The sequence below is a fragment of the Perna viridis genome, chromosome 11, assembly GCF_037379345.1.
Source record: "Perna viridis isolate PV_CMFRI_1.1 ecotype Kerala chromosome 11, ASM3737934v1, whole genome shotgun sequence".
Taxonomy (NCBI): Eukaryota; Metazoa; Mollusca; class Bivalvia; order Mytilida; family Mytilidae; genus Perna; species Perna viridis.
This window is the reverse complement of record NC_142455.1, coordinates 17,452,156-17,474,672: the sequence shown is the minus strand read 5'-3', so window position 1 is coordinate 17,474,672 and position 22,517 is coordinate 17,452,156. Positions and strand designations below refer to the sequence as shown.

Genomic DNA, 22,517 nt, shown 5'->3' with positions numbered 1-22,517 from the left:
TAAAACAGGTATAAAATTGTGACCATGAAAGTAAGATATACTTTGGGAAATACCTAACACTAAAAGAGTATAAAATTAAAATGAATTCGGTAGACCAGTCTTTGGATTAGCCACGCATGTCTAAGGGAAAGTTCATAATAAGCCTTTTAGAAAGAGAAAAACAGTGTGGCTATATATAACGGCTAGAAATATGAAGTGAAAGTGGTATAAAATTTTGGCTAAGGGTTAGACATATGAAACATAATTGGTATAAATATTTGACTACGGGTTAGCTATGCATGCATGGCTAAAGGTTAGAAATATGAAGTGAAAGTGGTATAAATATTTGACTACGGGTTAGTTATGCATGAATGGCTAAGGGTTAGAAATATGAAACATAATTGGTATACATATTGGACTAACCCTTAGCCATACATGCATGGCTAAGTGTTAGACACATGAAAAATGATTCAACAATATACAGCTGAAATGAGTCACTAATGGTTATAAATCTTCCATTTAAAACAATCCAGGAAACTTAGCAATTATACCCATTATTTTCGTTTGCAGCAAATTTACTCCAAGTCCATAATTCAAAATTATTCCAGAATTCAACAATTCAGTGTTTTGATCACAACAGATCCATTAAGGTGAGCTAAATATGTCGAAATTTTAATTTCAATACATCTAGAGTAAATCACTATGGAGTCAAAAACAAATGACAGACATTTTTAATGTTCGAATCTAAAAAAAACCTATTGCTACATGAAGATAAATAAAACATCTTGACGAGACAAAAACATTAAACGCCACGTCTAAAGTAGGAATATGTACTAAATCGATTGACCAAAAGAATTTATTGCACGCCAAAGAAACTTCTAAAAACATACAAGATCTTCCTCGTAATACATCAATGACTATAGATAAGTAAGTAGCAGATGTTGAGTTATTTTTTTTATAAAAAAAAATATGTGAACACGAGTAGCTGAAAACATTGAAGTGTTTATGTATGATATTTTAATGCATTCAGTGGTTTGAATCTTTTTTTTCATTTGTTGAAATTGGTGTAGAAATAATAACTAAGGGAACCAAGATTCTAGCAGAAACTAAAAGAATCTAATATATCTTTGATCATCTAGATTTGCACCAAATTATCTTGTATGAAGATGTGAACTATATTTTCCCAATCTCTTTATAGTAAGAGAAAATAAAGGTTGGAATTAAATATAATTAAATTACCAATAATATATACTGCAAATTTCGATATGCTGTATATGTGATTCAAGGAGTAACCTCTCATAAACAGTTTCTAAAACCCATTGAAATTTGTTTTCCAAAAAACAAAACCAATACATGTGTCTGATTATGATTTAGCTTTGAACGGTTTATTTTGGAAACTGAATTATAATTGATGGTTTACAATTAAATAAATTTCCCTTTTTTATTATGAAAACATCCTACAGTGTTCGCAAAATAACTTTTCCGGCAAACTTTGAGAGAAGGAGATATCAATCATAAGCAATCGAAATGCATCAACATGGGGTAAAGGAACATCAAGCATTGTTGATCGGATTTTTTTTTCGGTTTGTGATGCAATAAAACTACATTGCATCTAAGATATGGCTAAAACTTTTTCTGTGCAATTAAACCAAAACGGCATACTTATTTTGAATCATGATGATGATCAAGTCTTTTACTCATCTGTTTCAATTCTAAAGCATGACAAATTGAGAATGGTTGGAAAACAACGCATGGTTAGTAAGTCGTCCGATAACTGAATGAGGAAGAATCATATTACTTTTATTTTTTATTTACACTAAGTATTTCTGTGAACACATGTCACATTAGCCCAAATGTTCGCATGTCAACCTTTTATGGGGGTCTCAGTCAAGAATACATAAACAGCGAATATGTTGCAAACAGAACTTTATCTTTATTTGGTTGCTAACATTCAAAGAGACAACACTGTTTTTTGTGACAGATAGAAAATAAGGTAGGAATTTACTTGAACGTTAAGAAAGTCACTTGAAATAAATATCCATCTATTTCTCAGGAAGCATTATGAAGTTGAATAATCCTAAATTTTGTTTTCTTTTTCTCATAATAATGGATCGAATATAAAAATTGACAAACCATAGCCCTCATTTTTTATTTGTAAAACAAAGGAATGAAGTTTTATTTATAAATATATTCACACTTTCACAACAAAGAAATACAAAAACTTTAATGGAACAATCGTCATGCTGGAAGTGTTTATATGTGAAATTCTACAAAACATCTTTTTTGGTGTTTTCGAAGATTACTCGTCATATGAGCCTCTACAAGAGAATCCCAATGTATATGATAATAAATCAGCATTAAAAAAGCAAGGTTATGTCGAACTGTGTGATGAATCTCGATGGGGACGAACATGGAAAAAATATGTGTTTGGTATGAAAATAATTAGCATTTATCTGATAAGATAAAACTTTTTCCTGATAGTCAGTCATAAGGCTTACTTTTTACATAAGCGTTATGTGTATTCAAGATTCTATATTTGTCTGTTAAAAAAAAGTGTTATTTTTTTTATAAGTAATAAAACTGATACGTTCTAAGTATTGTGTTTATGATACAGAAGACATGTTTGATACGACAAAAAATGCATACTTAACACATTTACTAACCTGGCTTAAAATAATTTTTCGATAGAAAACCCGATCGGATGCTGAATGTAACTATGACGGGTCCAAAAATGTTTTTTCTGAGATTAATGTTGTTTTCATTATTGGTCATAATGGCAGTCGACTCGTTCGGATTCTTCCAAGCACAAAGACGGAGGCCACACAGAGGTACAAAATATCAAGTTTGCTAACGCTTTTGTATAATGTGAACAGCATTATCGCATGTTTGATTGTATACGTGTCAGACATAATTTTTTTAAACAAATGAACTGCTTTCTACACAGTGCTGTTTATCTTTTTATCAGTTCTATTGTATGAAAAAGTACTATATAGAAACATTCTCAAGATAATATCTATTTAGTTGTTCATGAACACGTGTGGATTTTATGCAGTTACAATCACACTTTTAATGAATACAACAATACCAATCATATATGGTATTGCAAATTTCAGTATGCTGTTTCAAGGAATAACTGCTCATTAGAATCACATATATAGGAAGATCTAAACCCCAAAACAAATTGTGTACACGAAGTGCACAACACACACATTATCGAAATAGGAAACCAAATCATTGCTAGGGTTTACCATGTTTCCCTATATTTTTATTAGAAAAATCTTTCTATACACAATCAATATTTCAGATCCATGTTTCTCCTTTTACTGTGCAAACGGTGGATCGTGTTTTATTGATCAACATCCATGTTACTATAATAGATGGTGCAAGATACCAAGGTGCAGGTGTATTGGGTCATGGCAAGGGGAACGATGTGATGGTTAGTGTAAATAAGTCAGTCAATGTTGGAACAAGAGAACAATTGTGTTTCATTCACAAATGTTACGACAGGATAGTTTGGCTTTAGGGAATATTTAGTACCAATTTCTTCCTCACGTATTAGAAATTTAATCTTTTTTCTATTCCTGTACTTAAAACTTAAAACCTTTTGATATTACAAATGTTTTACGCCCTTTTATACTTTTAGAAAACCCATGCAATAACATCGACTGCAACAGCGGTGAATGCTTTGCAAAAAAAACTGGCTCGCCTAAGTGTTGGTGTCCCGTAGGATGTAACGGCGATAACTGTGAGAAAGAAGGTAACAATATACGTTAAATTAATTAACTTGTTATTACCATAATGTTTCTTTTGTATTGCTTTTTTATCATATCCATAGATTACTCTTGCAATATCTTGCGATAAACATCATGTAGATAAAACAGGAAAGTTTTTTTGTACTGGTCAGTTTGAATAAAGAATGCAAATTTAACATATATTTTCAAATTTACAGATATCACTCTCTGTTCCGAGGCCAATGGTGAATGTGTTGCCCGAGACAAATGCACTACGAATACTATCTTACAAACGCCTTGTTGCAACGGAAAGGTCTGTTGTAGAAGTTAGTATATTTGTACGTAATTTAGAAGAAAATATTTCATGTGTAGTTCTACAACATCTTGTTATTTTTTGTTATAAACTATTCTGTCATGATCCTTACATTAGCAATTCTTCAATATAACGAGAATGGATATGGTGAATATGTCGAGATAACATCTCCACCGGGAAGATAAACGTCAGCTCAAATCCAACCATAGATCTTCAATGAGCGATGATGGCAGGCTGCAGCATACCCTTAAACAACAGTATACACAGGTACATCGGAATTGTTGCTCCTTTTCACTCCAGCAACATATAATAAACTAAAAGTGAAAACGATAAAATGCATATAGAGGCCAGAAATTCCTGACAGGCGCAAAACCTGTGCCAGACTTAAAGTACTTTGGCGTATCACAAACCTCCCATTTAAAATCTGGTCACTGTGGAAAAAATATTGCACAATAAACATACCTCAAATCTGAAAAGGTCTCGATCCCTTGTTATACCAGGAATAAAAAAACTGATTATACGTTTTACTAATGCACAAACAAAGTACTACGTAGAAGCACTTAAATGACATAGAATATATTTTTCAGAGGCACAAAGTACAGTGGCGTGTGAGGGTAGGCGGCTTGACTTGTCCTGTGATGATGGATTTGTATTGAAGATAATATCAGCAATGTATGGTAGACTTAACAAAACAATCTGCCCCCATCCAAACATCCAAACAGTTCAATGTTCAACGTCGTCGACATCTCTATTCTTTATGCAATTAATGTGTAATAGAAAACAACGTTGCTCAGTAGAAGCAACTAATGCAAACTTCGGCGATCCTTGTGCAGTTACCTACAAGTATCTGAGTGTTACCTATGTTTGTGTTAGATGTTAAGAGTAACGTACCTATAACTTTGGAATATTAAAATTTCAATATTGATTTTTCTAGTTTTAAGTTTTATTTTTCAGACCCAATAAAAAGATATAAATGTTTCTTTTCATCATGTATACATATACAACTTGAAATTATATACTGACGTTTAACATTACAATGGGCAACATATGAAAATAAAATTAACCTGTATTTTAGTGACAAACATCTATAAATATCAAGTTGATACTGTCTGGCGTGTAATTTTCCACGGGATCTAAATTTTCGAAGTTGAATTACTTCTTAGAGACTCAAATAAAAAATATATATATATATATACCAGGCCCTCTGGCTAATATTGATATCTCGGGATGATACGGTATCTGATACGGATTTTGCCATGTATCATTATCTATATAAAACCGACTTTAACATGACATATCACCTTTGACCTATATCAACCCTCGGGTCAAAGGCCCTCTTGATGATATTGGTATCTCAGGATGGCACTGCATCGATACGAATTTTGCCATATATTATTCTCTATATAAAACAGAAAATATTAAAAGAGATCAGTACCAATGGTGGACTGACCAAATAAATATAGTGCTCATTATCATTATCATTTTTCAGCAAGTATAAAGGTGGTTGAAACCAATGTTTTGCTTCGGAAAGTATTTTAAATTATCCTTTTTTACATCATATTTTTCTCTATTTGTATTCATGCCTTCTAATATGTTTTCAAAACTCGGAGAAGTGTTTTTAGAAATCAGTATCGTTTTAGCTCTTTAAAAAAGAATGAGAAAAACAAAGCGAAACGTGCTTCTTTCGGTGATTATGTCGGGAAATCGTGAAAAAGAGATTCAAGATTATGGTTACGTAGTAGCCATGACGTTTCTTTGTTACGTTTTCTTTTCATAATTTACGTGATGATTGTATTGGCTTGTTAACGACGAACGATTCTTAACGTTCAGGGAGAGTTACTACAAGGAGAAGTATAAATTGATGCAGGTAGGGACTTCAGGAAAAAAAATCAATCTACTCGGAAATCCTCTTTCTCTGTTTAATTCAATTTATATGACCTTCACCTACAACTTCTCCTGCACAGGTAACCATTGGACAGTATAAATAAAAAGAAACTCCAATGTCTAAATATAGGTCCATAGCAGCGAATTCAGAAATGTCAACTTGGAAATATTGTCAAAGAGGCATAACTCCAGTTGAAAATTCAAGTTAAAATACAGTTCAGCAAATTATAGTCCATTTCAAATTCAGGCTCTGAAAATACACAAAAAATATTAAATGTAAATGTAAATGAACTTTTATAAAATAATGTGCAAATTAATTTAGTATTCAACAAGGGTCTTATAGTCTGTATTTAACTCTTGTCATGATAAGATATACACATACATATATATGTGGGTGTGTTTGTTGGTGTGTGATTGCATTTATTTATCTTTTTGCAATAATTTTTATTTTTGTTCTATAATTTTGCCATAAAAATATATCTACATCAAATAAAAAATATAAACAAATATTAAAATATGTACCCTACATGCAGCCAAATAAGATAAACATTTTATATTCTGATTTACAGCAAACACACTAATCAATTATGAATTAATTAACAAACTCATACTTACAGTAATTTTAAGGTTCCTTCTTCCAAATCTTCCTTCAACTCTTCAATAGTCATATCATATTTTTCTAATTTGCTATGTTCTTTTTCATCTTATTTGGTATTCCAGTAGACAACCTGCAATTGATAATATGATTAAATGTTTTGGTAGCATAACATTTTCAAAGCAAGTAACATCAAATATAATTATACCACAACAACAGGAAAATATGAAATAATCATTAGATGCATAAAAAGCATTCAAAGCATATAACATTTACATCACAAGACAACAAAGCATAAGCAATTCTGTGTTAAAAAGCAACAAAGACATAAAGAGTTAATATTAGTAAACAATATGAAAATAAAGGCAATTTTAAAGCACAACGACGACCAAGCTGATATTTTTTTTTATAATAAATGTATGTAATAAAGAACCAAATAACCTAAATGCACAACACTACAACCACACAGTCCAAGTAGCTACCTTTGGACCTATTTTGTTAAAATTCTGAGTCATCAATCTTATTTCTTACATAATCTATCATTTTCATGAAATGAAGTGATGTAAATTTATAAAATTGAAAATTGATATATATATATATATATATGGTTACAAAATTTTAATTTATTTCAAATTAACAATGTTGAACCATCATGTGCCACCCACCTTTAATAATTCATTTGAAACTTTACTAAATATCCCATTAATGGGGTGAAATTAATCATACATGTATTGTCTTTACCTAATGTATATTCTCCATCTTCAGTAACAATTTTGTTACCATAAAAATATCTGCCTTTCTTTATAGTCGCATCCTTCATCAGTGTGATATCTTTATTATCATTGATGACTTCTTCCAACTGTTTATTGCATACTGACCGACCTTCCCTAATCATGTTATGAATTGTTGAAATTGATGGCAGTTGTAGAATTTCCTCATCAGTAATTTTAATGATACTGCTTATAACAGACGAAAAATGTTTTGAATAGGAACATTATTTCCTAAACAGCTAAATACACTTTGCCTCATTTTGTAAGAATAAGGATTACCTCTTTCTGAGTCTTTACTTTCAATACATTTAAATGTATCATTGTTACCAGTATCTGAAGTACAATTTCTATTCTCTTGTTCCTGTATAAATTTATTTTGCCAATATATGATTTCTTCTTTCAATAAATGAGTGTCCTGTCTAAACATAATACACTGGGTAGTTTTGTCCTCAATATTTATACACTTATCTTCAATTTTCACAGTCTGGCAGCTTCCTGAATTAACTTTTATAAGATTTTTTTTCTTTAAGAAGGATATTTCACTTTTCAAATCGTTAATATTTTTTTTCTTCTAATAACCTCTTCTCATTTCCGATTTTAATGTTTTTCTCTTGTACCTTTTTCTTCAAAATACTAATGGTGTTAATATGGGTGTTTATGTATCTTGTTGTCCTATACTTTCTGGGAAAATTAAACTCCTCAAGTTCATAGGAAAATAGTTCATGAGTTTTTTTTGCCGCCCTTAACAATCGCACTCTATGTGCCACAGCTTTTACTTTCTTCTCAATACTTGAAGGAACTACCTCCTGTTTATTTATTTTTGTGGCTAAACATATCTAATGATGTAGGATATTTCTAGAACCACACCCCTTATATCTCTTTGCAAAGTTAGGTATCTGGATAGCATTTCCATTGGTAAAACGAATAATAGGGATGGGTAAAGGTGGAGTGTGTTCTATGTTAGTATTGCACTACCTAATTTAAAGAAGCTAAGGATACAATGATAAACAGTGTGATTTTTAGAGATGTATTTAATGAAATACAGTTAAGGCTTTGCAAAGCTAGCTATCTCACCTTTATCACACACTAATATTTTGTTTTGGATTTCCAATTAATGATGACACTTTATAGACGTATTATTCTTCATTGGTTCTTACATAATACCATACAATACCAAAGAGACTTTATGTTCAAATAAAAAATAAAATTTACACTATACTTCTTATTACAGTAATTGCTATATACATATGGAGACATAAACATACATGTACATGTAACATGTTGAATAAAAATCCATTTCAATTATAGCTGGCTTTAAAAAAAATTAGAATAATCAAAAGTTTTGATGTGAAATTCTTATTCCTCACTAGAATCAGTCTGTTAATATATAACTAAATTTTTTTTATTAAGTTATTGTAAGAAAGGGAGATAATAAAACTCTTCTTCTCAAAATAGTAAGAAAGGGAGATAATAAAACTTATTCTCAATATAGTAAGCATTAATATTTAAAGATGAATTTACTGGTTTCGCTTTCTACGCTTGATATAGCTGAAGATATTATGAGGTGAAGAATCTCTATCACTTTGCTCATTACTATCTTCATAAATAATCAAGGGAGGAAGGTGAAATTCTAATTCATCACTGGAATCAGATTGTAAATTTAGAGCAGTGCCTCTGCAACTAACCGCATAGCCAATAGGAGGATGAGTTTCATCATCACTGCCAAATGTACATTCTGATTCAGGTGAAAGCAAAGGAGAATCAGTCTCTGTAAGAATCATTGAGTCATAGAAACTGGTTCGAAAACAAATTGGAGGTTGTGTTTCATCTGAATCAATGAAACTTGCACTGACTGATTCACCTGCATGGTCATTGGCGTACTCTGACTCTGACAACAGTTGAGTTTCAAAATCATTTTCAGAATGTTTAAAAGTAACTTTGTATCAGAATCAGATAGGGTATCATCACCAGATGAAAACCCTATGACGTCAATCAGCTGACTGTTTTCTGATGAAGACTCATTTGATGATGTCTCTACAAAATCTAAATAAAAAAAATCATCATTATCAACAGCAGCAATTATGCTTGCCTTCTTTCACATGTACGACAATTACAGTCTCCTGGATATGTGCAGGCATCATGAAGTTCCTCAGCTATGTTTTTATCTTGGAGAAATCCAAAATATTCAGATAAATCTGTACATTAATGCTGCATTAGCATCATCACCTTTTGGAAATTCCATCCAAAATATTTTAATAAGACCACTTCTAGCCATTTTCTGTAAAATCACAGAATATGAACGTTTCATTCCTACAATGCTGATTTATTAATAAAATACAACCCTTTCCTTATAGTTAGGTTACTACATCTTAAGAAGGATCCAAATAAGATTTTGTTTTCAATATGCATTTAAATATATATCAATCCAAATCATTTAATAGAGTTAACTAATTCAGTGGCGGACATGGGGGTGTGCAAGGGATTAGTACACCTCTTTTTTACTATACAAATTAAATCATGTCATAATATCATCCCTTTTTCTGAGGAACCAAAGCTTGCTTCCAACATTTTCAAATTGTATAGATCCGCCCCATGCTAATGTCAAAATGTAAAATAGAAGCTACCATACATACCATTAAATGAGATGAAAAAGTTAACTTTGTATTCCTATGCAGCAGGTAGGTCTAACTGTTCTTTCTAACAGAAAGTACAAATATGCTGCAAAAGATAAATCATATTAATGAAATGTGTATTACATGCACACGGTATAGGTTTGTATTATAAAATAGTGTCTTAGTTCACATTTTAGAGGGAAGACAACATCCAGAATAAACTGCTTATTTTTTTTTAATAATTTACTTTTATGTGCATTCAATAATTGTTTATTATAATTTTTTTTTTGGCAAATTATTTGAAAAATTATCTTCCTAAGCTTGGTCACACTGTAATTGCATTTATTGTAATGGTGTTTTGCATTATCCACAAACTTTCATATGCTATAGGATGGACAGATAATTAAAACTTAGCTTTGGTTACTCCCCCCCTTCTTTAATGATGAGTTTGAAAATCTACATAAAATACTAACACACAAATAGTAAAATGTTTGTATTGAATATTCAGTACAAATATATATATCTTATATTGCAATTTAAAATAAGCTGAGTTATGTGTATTATATGAACAAGACTTTATCAAAGGGAGACAACTGATACCATGAATAATTGTAAACATGGCAAATTTATGTAAATATGTAATATTTCATCGCTTCAGAAAAAGTGCCAATGGGTGCCGTTCACTACTTCATTTTTCATTTGCTAAGAAGCATGATGAATGCGGCAAACACTTTTACCACGAAATCATAATTTTAAAATATTTAAAGATTGTCAACCGTTTACATTTATAAGTAATACTTATAAACTACAAATAAAATAAAATAGAAACAACTAACTTACCTTGTCTAGTGCGTATAACAAATAAATAATAATTTAGGTATCCACGTGAAGCACGACCCCGCGGAATCAGCAGATTTAGTCGAATTTTACCGTTGGGTTATCTGCCCTTTTACTACGTTCTTCAATTCGGAAGGTGGTCACCTGAAGTATCTAATACAGGGGATAAGTACGGATTTACCCACTTATCGTAACGCAGATTGTCATTCCGTTACACAATAAGATTTCAAATGCAAGAGCAAAGACTTGCATTTACGATTGTATTTGCAAACCTCGCCAAGACTTGACCAGCTGTAATGAATGTTTAATGTCAACGCGACCGGACCTAAACGATTTGACCAAAATAATTATGAGATTTAGGTTCGGAAAGTATGGAATCAGTACAGATATAGAGGAAGCATTCTTGGAAGCAACAAGCGACGTGAACAATACTACAGGTATTCATTTTATACTTGACATTACGAAGGTTATTGAAAGTCACGTCGTACATTTATCAATTCGTAGAAAATTGCCGACAACCTAGTCTTGAACGAATAATGAGCACATTCACATGTCATGAGAAACAAGCATCAATCAACAAAAGGTTTATCAGCACTCATTTGACTTCGTTTGAAATCGCAAGAGATATCTATAATTCGACGGTTGCTACATTGCTTGTTGACTCATTCGTTGTGGTGAGAGAATTCATAATGTTCCGATTAGTAAACATTTGACATTTCCATGTTTGCCACAAACGCATCACAGTATTATGGAACTACTGGTATGATATTGGAAATACTCATGAAATAGGGTTTGTAAGTTGCGTCCTAGTTTCATTTTATTTTCCAATGTAGAACGTATTGAAATCCGAAGACTGATCTGCATCTTATTGTTTACTTCCGAGATCTTAAAACGCTGCATTACAATCCAAACTCTCCTTTTTTATGCTTTTCTCAATATTTTCATGATGTAAAACAGCAGATTTGTAATTTCAAACTGTATTTTTACACAAAAAGATGTTTTGCTTTCAATACTGAACTCACCGCTCTATAAATGGCCAATCTACATGCATTTTAATGTCATTCTAAGACTCAATCTCGTGAAATATCGGAGTCACGTGACGAGACTTACAAAACCTATTGATACTTTTCGTAGTGTTAGGAACCGTAACCGAAATAGTCAAATATTATTACGAAAAGGTGGTTGATAGAAAATAAACCTATTTGGCGACCAGTTAATTTACTAAATGACTACAATAAATAAATACCCAAACTATCCACGAAACGTTTAAATACAATTCTGTTAAAAGTTATTCATTGTGATTAAAACAGGTTTTGTAAAGGGTAAAGTATAAATGCCGCTAACAGAATTTACAAGTTATAATCGATTTCGTAGATGTAGTTAATACAGATGGAAAACGATAATACTCTTTTCTAATATGACGTCTTCATATCGTCAAACAGTAAATGTCGGTACAACCCCACCTTTGGCACCTGCGCACTGTCTCTTTTCTTTCGCTGTCGCTTCGAGACAAAACACTCATTTAAAAGCGTTTACGCGATGATTTAACGGCTACTACTATATTGATGCTGAAACTTATTCAACAGATGGTTTACTTGAATATGTGGTTTATTTCTAAATTAATCAAACGTCCATACGGGGGAGGTTAAACGAAACAGCCGTTATTTTGGCTACGTCTAGGGAAATATTTGTCACAAAAGTTACCGTATTTGTCATATTAGAAAAGAATTAGTTCTTTTCGGGGGTAGATTTGTACTCATTTTAACATGGGTTTGGATTTATGTTCTCATTAACATCTCGCTGTCGCTCGGTGTTAAATAATCGAATGTTGTGAAATTGCAATGGTTTTCGGATATACAACGATTGAAATCCTATTTGTATACATGAAACTTTGATTTCTAAAGCTTTCATGATTAAAAGTGATTTTGATAATGTAAACTGCTACTTTGAATCTAAATTCAGGTTAAATCAATCATTTATCATAGTAATCAATGATTATAGTCTTTGTTGACAATTTACACCAACTCTTTCCATTTTCCTTTCAGAGTTGTTGTTCTTTGAACCTAAATATAAGAAATTTCTGTATACGGAACTTATTCCGTGTTCAAAGGTTGGGGCTGATCATAAGATTTATTTTATTCATATTAAATGATTACTTCTTTACATTGTATGTTGTCAGTGGAGAATGTCACAGAAAGTCCGCGAAATATGATTATTGCGGGAAACTGTCCGTTCGTTTCCATGGCTTTATATGGGTTGACGAACGAAAACAAGAAGGGTAAGTTGGAATTCAACTGTCCCAGAGATCAGCTGTATGTTTTGATCTCCTGACCCGGTTAATTCACATTTTGGATATTGTGAACTTTTATAGAGCTAAACGTCAAGCTGTATAGCATTTGGTACGCATCTTCTTGTATCGTAAGTTAATAAATTTGGTGAAGTCCGCGACACTTCAACCTGAAATTTTTGTACAGTGTTTATATGATGAAGTTATATGTATACATTTTGAGGAGGTAGCAGTGGCAAAATTCATCTAAATGGACATGCAGTATTTATTACCTTTGGTCGTCTGATAGAAACAATACTTAAATAAATGAATTGTATCATACAATAGCTTGTTTTAAATATAGCTTTTTGCAAACTTGTAAAAAAACTGGCAAAACATACGAAAATCTGAATTTCTTCATACCCAACTTTACGATTACATACCAATCATTACTTCATCATAAACAACTAAGTGTCGGAAAAAATATGATAGAGACATAGTTTTCTTTTTTAAATGACCTAAATTTGAGTTAGACACGGCTGGTATACCGAAAATCAGCAGTTTACATTCATACTGAGACCTCTCTATACGGGTAAAGAGTAATCAAGGGAGCCAAGATTATAGCAGTGATCAAAGAATATAATCCAGGGACAAAGACCAGACATGGAAAACAGACATACACAACAAAGAACATAAAGTAACTAAAATTGTACATACAAAGTAACAAAAGCAAAAAAAAAAAAAACAACTGGGACACCACTTAAAACTGGGAACATGGACCAGGTGCACCGGTAGGGTAAGCGTCCTCTGCTTTTCTAGAAACACCTGCCGAGTTGCTCATAAAAAAGTCTGGAGTGGACAAACGAGGAAAGGAAAACTACGAAATGTTGAATAAATCATGTTTCATGGTGCAGAAGGATACACCATAATAATCCACGATTTTATGATGACGACCATAAAACTTCTGTAGTGATGACTTAAATTTTGTAGCAACATAACCCTGTTCCTGAAGCCTATTTGTTAGAGTTCTAGCGCGATACAAAAAGTCTACGTAGTTTCGGCAAGTTCTGTTATAACGTATGAGTTGTGATATGAACACTCCATACGCAGGTGCTGAAGGGATGTTGCCACAGATGAAAGAAAAGTTGACAATTCTGAATGAAAAGTCATTACGTTTGTCGTAAAGTTTGGTCAATAGTTTTCCTTTACCATCGCCTTCTAAGTGTAGGTCAAGAAATGAGGCTGACTTTACATTGTCTGTAGTATCCTTTATCTCAAGTTCACTGGGGTAGATGCGATGTATCAAATCCCCGAAATTAGGATTGTTTAAAGATAATACGTCATCTATATAGCGGAAACTGAAATTAAAGGATATTATAACATATCAGTTATAATGTCAGCCTCATTAGAGTGAAGGAATAGGTCAGCAAGTAAAGGAGCACAATCTGTTCCCATTGGAATACCGACCGTTTGTTGAAAAACACGTCCAATACACTAGAAAAATATGTTGGCAATAAAACATTCCAGCATTTTGTAAACATATACCTCTGTATATTTGGAAGATGATTTAGAATAATTTCTTACGAATATGAGGAATCTTTACCAAGAACTATATATTTGCGTCTAGGAGTACCATCTTTAAAAAAAAAAAACAACAATGAATAATGTTTTTAAGTCGGGATTTTAACTGAATATGGAAATAGAAGTATACAGTGTTGAAAAATCATAGGTTTTAATGCTATTTTTTTTCTCAGAAAACCAGGGTTCATTTGATTACTCTTTCAATATTTTCACTTGGTTTTATCACAAAGTTAATCAAAATTACTTACCGAATGATTCCTTTGAGACGATTTATCGAATGAATGCATCTTTCCACTATTGAAAGTAGGAAAACAAATCAAATCGCAACATATCTTTAATAAAACTTTAAGAATAAAGGAAATGTGATACTGGAACATAAATACCCATGAAGTTTAAAACGTGTCATTATAAGCATTTTGTGTCGGGTAGGGGCATGCAATTTTGTATATAAATCAAAAGTCGTAAGTGTGACAATAACTTCATACCATTGTAAAAATTGATTCGTGAATGGGACATTTGGTTGATTATATAATGTAAACAAACAATAGGGACAATCACCTAAAATAGCGAATAAGGAAATGAATGCCTAAAAAGTAAATGAATGCTGAAACGAGATCGTTGATTGCATCCCAGTCGATTGCGACCATTCTCAACGCTGTGCGACCTGAAATTGCGAATAAGGAAATGAATATTAAAAAAAGGAAATGAATGTTGAAATGAGAAATCCGACCCCTCCCGAGTCGATTGTGACCATTCCAAACTCAGTGCGACCTAAATAGCGAATAAGGAAATGAATGTTGAAATGAAATCTCTGACCCCTCCCGAGTCGAATGCGACCATTCTAAACTCTGTGCGTCCTAAAATGGCGAATGAGGAAATGAATGTTGAAAAAGGAAATAAATGTTGAAATTAGATCTCTGACCACTCCCGAGTCGATTGCGACCATTCCCAACCCTGTGCGACCTAAAATTGTGAATAAGGAAATGAATGTTAAAAAGGAGAAATGAATGTTGAAATGGAAAATCCGACACCTACCGAGTCGATTGCGACCATTCCCAACTCTGTGCGTCCTAAAATGGCGAATAAGGAAATGAATGTTGAAATGAGATATCTGACCCCTCACGAGTCGATTGCGACCATTCCCAACTCTGTGCGTCCTAAAATGGCGAATAAGGAAATGAATGTTGAAATGAGATATCTGACCCCTCACGAGACGATTGCGACCATTCCCAATTCCATGCGACCTAAAATGCCGAATAAGGAAATAAATGTTGAAATTAGGTCTCTGACCACTCCCGAGTCGATTGCGACCATTCCCAAATCTATGCGACATAAAATGGCGAATACGGAAATGAATGTTGAAAAAGGAAATGAATTTTGAAATGAGCCCTTGGTCCCTTCCGAAACCCTTCTTACAATCATTCCTCAAAAGATGCTTAATGATTTTTTAGAATATAAAAAATGTATCATTTGTGAAAAAAACACCTTGGAGGTGTTTCCTATGATAATTTCCAATTTCGTATTCGAATGTTGAAAAAGGAAAACGGAAAAAGGAGACAACTGAGCTCCATAAATTTTAAGACTTCCTGGACAACTAGTCTTGAAAAGTAGAAACATGACAACACTAGGAAAACACTGATTGTTAAAATAAACGATAATAGTCTTTTGTTGATTTGAAAGTGAAACGTTCAAGTAAATGATAACCACGTTGATTTGTCCCTCATGTTGAGAACTGGTTGCTTTTTGTTTAAATATGTGATTTATATAAAATCGGAAATCGCTACATTTGTTGAATCTGGACCATAAAGCATAGTAAACGTATCTTCGCTAGCTTTATATACTAATTGAATGTCATGGGGTTTAGTATAAACCTTTGTTATCTTGGAAATGCGAAAACATTCGTTATACTTTTTCAATATATATGGTAACTGTTTTCGTACTATTTTATGTCCAAAAAAAAAAGAAATGGGAATTCGTCTACAATTGATAACAAACGACAGTAATTGGACACATGTCGAAGTTCACATTTTGTATTTGCATTAGATGCAATGTAAACAATTTTTGTCCCAAACTACAGGCAGGCATTAAATGGAAGTCCTTTTGTGGAAATCAAACCTTAATACATATGCAACCTTCTCATTTTTACTAAAAGCATTATTCAATCCTGAATACAATAAGGGTGGCAATAACATTATCACACATTAATCTCATCTATTATCAAGTCCAAATTATAACTGACAAAATAGATATTAAACCACCGGAGTAACTAGTGTTGCAATGGTCCTAACTTGTTACAGGCATTTCATTCAAAATGGTGAGTTTAATCTACGTTTTACAGCGCGCCAGCCCCCTCTTCCATTGTGACCCAAAGATGTCGGTGGTGATTAAATAGCATTTGCATAATCGGTGAATCAGTAGTCACATCAGCGAAAAGATTGATTTACAAAAAGAAGTTAATATTCAGCTGAGTATTTTCGAACAAGGACTGATATCTGTAAAAAAGAATCTGGTAAGAGACCTTTTGAGAGGCATTTCCTCATACCCTGATTTTGAGGTCTGCTACTCAATAATTTATGGCTTTAATTGAAAAAAGAGTGTTAGTACTTGGTCTAGCGTAGGGAATCAGTTGTGAAATATAAAAACAATATACAGTAGATGAAGGTATATTGCAGTACAGGAAAGGACAACTTATAATTTTAAAACTAAAGTTGTCTTTTTCATCATATATCTTAGTACTGTAGTAAGGCGGAACAAGCTGTTTCTGTAGTCACCTTAATCTCGAGCTCTGGTGGATATTTGGACAATAACCATTTACCAAAAGAAGGGGTGTTGATAGACAAAACATCATAAATATTTCTGTATGTGAAATTAAAGGATTTAGCATCTTTTTTTATTCTTATTCTTTAAGAGGTTCTGAAGATATTCAGTCTCGATTGAATACAAAAACAGGTCGGCTAGTAGAGGAGCACATTTAGTGCCTATTGGTTGCCAATTTGTTGCTGAATAAAAGCTGAAAAAGGTGACAAATATGTTATCAATGAGGTAATCAAGTATGCTGCAAACCTTTTTTTTCCGTGTAACACACTTTATCGTTATGAAATGAATACAAAAATATGTGGATTTGTAATCTAGAACAACACAATTTCTCGATTCAGTAAAATATTTACGAGTAAATCCTTTTAAACGAAATTTCAATTTATCATGTGGCAACGTATTGTAAAGAGTTGAGGACTCAAAGGTTTGAAGAGAACCAATTTCCAAAAACTGCGGGTGTTTGTGTATTCAAATACATTTTCAGAATTTTTAAGTATCCACGAATGATAAATGAAACAAATTACTGTATCAAATCGATGACGAACAGAACAGTATGATATCTTGTCAATATAATCCCATCTTCGTGTATTTGCACCGGGAAAAGTGAACTGAAACTTGTTAAATCAGTAGATACTACAAATAGAGAATTATTTTTCCATTAGAATGTTTAAACATTAATGAAGTACACATTTTGAATTCATTACTGAGAATTGTCAATTGACAATGTTTTATCAACCAGAAAGGACTTCCTGGCATTCAATATTCCATTGTGGGTTATGTACTGTGCGTTTGTGTATACAAATCGATGATTATTTAAACAAAGATCATTTGAGAGCGATTCCTGATGGGTAACGAATGAAGAGGTGTAATAGGTTTATTTATGGCAAATATTAAGGCTGTTTCATAATGAACTTACCGCAAGCAATGTTTTTTTTCATATTTGATTCGACACTCTGCATTTATCACTGCTATATAATTTTGCGTTGTTAGGACATAAAATGATAAAATCAGACCATGTTTCGAAATTTCAGAATCTTTGGCAGGAGTTCTGTGATCATACTGGTTTTCATGGATTCGATGAGATATCCGGAACATCAAGTCGACATAAGATAAGAATGTGAGTATTACACCTATTGCGGTTCTGTTTCCTTACAAAAAGTACTTTATTCTGCTGTTGTTTAAATGTTAGGATTTTCACCGACAATATTCGTGTCGTATTTCTTGACACATGTTTCAGACCATTTAAATACCTATGTCTATAACCTATAAGAAATTTGATTTTTATCCCTTCTATGTTGCAATTTACTTATATACTAAAAGGGATATTTGTTATCGGAATAAATTAAAACAATATCACGTGTTCTTGAATATTTGCTGGGTCAACTAAAAGCCATTGCGTCACATATAAAGACACCGGGCTCGCTCCCTATTGGCGAGGCTGAAATGGAGAGCATGTTGCCCTAAAATGATTCAAATAGTTAAAAAAAGGAACATTATTTGTGTTATGCAGTATTTCAACGCATTTTTACAAAGAAATTACCAGGAGTCTGGAATTTGACATTTTGAATCACCGGTCCTCATGGTACAGATGGAAACATCATGAAAAACCCACGAGTTGATGATGATCATCAAAACTTCCGTAGTGAGGACTGCAGTCTTCAAGCAATATAACCCTGTTCCAGATGCTTAATTATTAGAATTCGAACACTGTTCAAAATGCTTGCGTAGTTTAGCTACTTCAACAATACAAAAAGAGAAGTCATCGCGTTTATGGTGTAGTTTGGTCAAGTACATGTAGTTTTCTTTTCCACCAATCTAAAGTGAAGTGCAACATATTACTATTCTCCAGGTGTCTGTTTATGCATACTTTACTCTTGTATACAGTTATAGTTAGCTTCTCTAAGAAACTTACCGGATTTAGTGTTTTCCTGAAACGGAAAGCAACTTTAGATGAAAAATTTCCTTCTTCAGCTGACAATTATCATATTTTTTATGATTTGATTTACATTTAAGGTTATATACAATAGAAGGCAGTTTTGAAAACTTTGAACGATTTTTTTAATTCACTGATTATTTGTGCTGTGAGGTAAGAACGTACTCGTGGGCACCGTCATGTAAAAAGTTCTGCTCTTTATGTAAAGTTTAGTCATTAAAATGCAATAAAAAAAAACTGAATAAATGTTGAAAACTGTTATCAAAATGACTAATATAACATTAAGACAAGTAAGTCTTGAATTGTACTTGGTTTTTGTCTATCTATGCATACATGTAACTTCCAGGGCTCCCGGTTTTTATTGTTGCTTTGTATGTATTATTTTGGTTATTTTTAAAAAAAGATTTTGTCTGTTTTAAATGCCTGGTCTTAGTCACTGATTACAGTCTCTTGATTTCCACTAGAATTTGGTTTCCTTGATTTCTCTTTCACATGCTCAGTTTACTGTAGTTGCATAAATTCATCTTCACAAAAACAATGCGCTTCTGAACACTATTATTTCAAATTACTACATATTGGCTCGGTATCAAGAAAGAAGGATGCATTACTGAATGGCAATTTGCTGAAGTGAAATGCAATCATTATAATATGTCATATTTAATTACAAATTTATTCAAGTAAAAGGAAACAAACATGACGACATATAACGTCTTGTCAACATTACAACAAAATAATTAGATTAGGTAGCCCATATACTACATAATATTTCCGTCTGTGAAAACGGGTCTTAAGGTTATGTTTTATTGATGAAAAAAAACAAACTTTTTTTTTTAATTTTGACTGAATCTGAGTAAGTGTCGCAAGTAAAATACGCAAGTTTTGGCTTTATAAACATAGAGCTTTCGCTGGTCAAGTTATTCCTCCACGTAGGGTTAATCAATGATTGTAACTAATACAAAGTGCCAGATATAAAAATATAGATTCGTATAGTCATTTCAATATAGTCTTCACAGGTACAGATTCTTGTTTAACGCTTAACCGAAACATTTCATGGTAGGCAGAATCTTCCTGTTCAACATTTAATCTAATGATTTATATTAATCTAGACGTTGAGAATGATTACTATGGTAACGATCTCAGTACAGGTTTAAAGATACTAGCATCAGTAAAAATATCAGTATTTATCTTATGCAAATAATTATTTTCCTGTCAAGTTCAACTGAAGAAAAAACTGTGAAATTGTGTAATATATTCTATAACTGCAGGGAAATATTATGTATCTTATGAAAAGAATCAAAACAACTGGAAATTGACTCCAATCATATTGCGTTATTTTCAAAAGTCAACCAAACTTATTGTGGATGCTGATCATTCCTAAATATATTTGTTTTGTTGTTGACAAACTGCCAGATTAATATTAACTTCTATTAGAAATTGTTTCAGAATTAATAACTGAGAGGAAAATTAATTTGAAAGTGAGATGTTTATTGAACTAATTCAAACGCTCGTGCAATATACATGTATATTTTCGGAACAATATTCACCAATATAGATACAATAACCCTAATATTGCTAGGGGTAATACAAATCTCCTTTCTACTATTTCTATCGATTATCATTCTATTCAGTTACCAAAAAAAAAAAAAATAAATAAAAAAAATTAAATGCAATTCATATTTCAGAAATGACAACCAAGATACATGTAAAAATGACAAGTCAATTGCCCAGCGATCACTTTGATATTTTTAAATTGCCGAACCATGGACGATAAACATACGCTAAACGCTATTCAATTCATGCATTTATAAATTCAAATACAATATGTTTATTTTGGACAATCAAATATTTCGCAATTTTTGGAATTCTAAAATGAAAGTTGAGAAGATAACACATATTTTCTAAGAACTTTAATTTTTGATCGACAACTGTACATGTACATGATCCTAAAGAAGATCCTTTCTACCAGGGATATGGAGATGACTTTGTTGGACCTGGTAAAGAGGTTTATGGAGCTATTCGAAGTAAAAAGGTACAGGACATCGTATAGTTTGGTACTTCATCAAAGGATATTACAATATAAAACTTTAAAGATACTTATTGTGTTTGAAGATAGTATTTAAGTTAAAAAAGAACCAACAAAAACGAAAACACTAACAAAAACGAAACAAAAAAAACAAACAAAAAAACAAACAAAAAAAAAAAAACAAGCAAACCAAAATAAAAAAAAAACAAATAAAAGTAAAATTTATCTACAGTTACATTATAACACCTCCCTGTTACATCGATGGTGTGACATAGATGGGCTAAACTGTGTTTACGACACAAAACATTCGTTCAAAGTTGTTCATCTTTGTTGACGTCATGTTAGGTTCTATTGGGGTGTCGACTAAAATCATATATTGTAAATGCTTGGCTCTTTTGTTATTTTAGTTTCAGTATTTGCCATCGTCTTTTCAAGCTGTAGAGGGCTGATACAGCATTGACAATATCAATGGTAAAAAAATATGTGATATCACAGTGTTATAAAGAATGTGTTTCTAGGTATATTTACAACGCATGTGGTTGTTTTCACAATTCAGAAGGAGGCAGGTATATGTAAATTAATATAATATGAAAGTTTTGTGCTTGTTAGGGTTGCATGCCGTCCACTTTACCTTGTAAAGAAACCCGATTCCTCCTACATTAGAATGCAAATAAAATAACTAAAAGTTCTAGCAGTACAGAGAACCTGATTACCTAATTTGGATGAATAAGATTGTTTGGCCTTCCGAAAGCTAAATCTTGAAAAATGAGCCGATATTCGACTTAGACTTTTCAAATTGTTGTCATAAGGATAACTTCATCCCTTTTAAGCATATGTCTGTGTATTACGGTTTTCAGCTTTATGCTTTAAACTACAAAAATATCCTTTTTGAATTGTAATGGACTGTAACTCTTATAAGTAGCTTTGAAACAATTAAAATGATAACTTTTGTAGGCCTATTCATCAAAATCATTTCAACATGTGCAATTTTTTTTCTATCATCACCGGTTGTCTAGTTTGAACCCGAAAAACGTAAAAAATAGAACTTTTGCCTTTCAATGACAATGGCTTTAATAAAGAATAGCAGACACTTAGGACCATGTGAAGACTTTTAAGGTAGTAGACCTCGGGTACCCCAGGACAATTTGTTTTCCATAATTCGATCCCTTACATTGGTAC

General features: G+C 32.3%; 1 protein-coding gene and 1 long non-coding RNA gene across 4 annotated transcripts; one reads left to right on the top strand and one right to left on the bottom strand.

Annotated features, from left to right (window-relative positions):
• Window positions 1-1,864: 1,864 nt before the first annotated feature.
• On the top strand, window positions 1,865-4,948 carry LOC148603167 (uncharacterized). Of its 2 annotated transcripts, XM_088553607.1 has the most exons (7): window positions 1,885-1,972; window positions 2,278-2,409; window positions 2,668-2,807; window positions 3,284-3,415; window positions 3,623-3,736; window positions 3,929-4,036; window positions 4,611-4,948. In XM_088553607.1, the coding sequence occupies exons 3-7, from the start codon at window positions 2,681-2,683 to the stop codon at window positions 4,901-4,903; spliced, it is 774 nt and encodes a 257-aa protein (XP_088409733.1). In that variant the 5' UTR covers window positions 1,885-1,972; window positions 2,278-2,409; window positions 2,668-2,680; the 3' UTR covers window positions 4,904-4,948. The 2 variants fall into 2 exon arrangements, with proteins under 2 accessions (XP_088409732.1, XP_088409733.1); XM_088553606.1 differs by lacking the exon at window positions 2,278-2,409 and having other exon boundaries at window positions 1,865-1,972.
• A 980-nt stretch (window positions 4,949-5,928) lies between these two features.
• LOC148603166 (uncharacterized) lies at window positions 5,929-10,973 on the bottom strand. 2 transcript variants are annotated; one of them, XR_015916571.1, is made up of 4 exons: window positions 10,725-10,973; window positions 9,906-9,990; window positions 6,523-6,635; window positions 5,929-6,157 (listed from the first exon to the last, which is right to left on the bottom strand). It is a non-coding gene; the product is annotated as an uncharacterized LOC148603166 (long non-coding RNA). The 2 variants fall into 2 exon arrangements; XR_015916570.1 differs by lacking the exon at window positions 10,725-10,973 and having other exon boundaries at window positions 9,906-10,231.
• Between the last annotated feature and the right edge of the window lie 11,544 nt (window positions 10,974-22,517).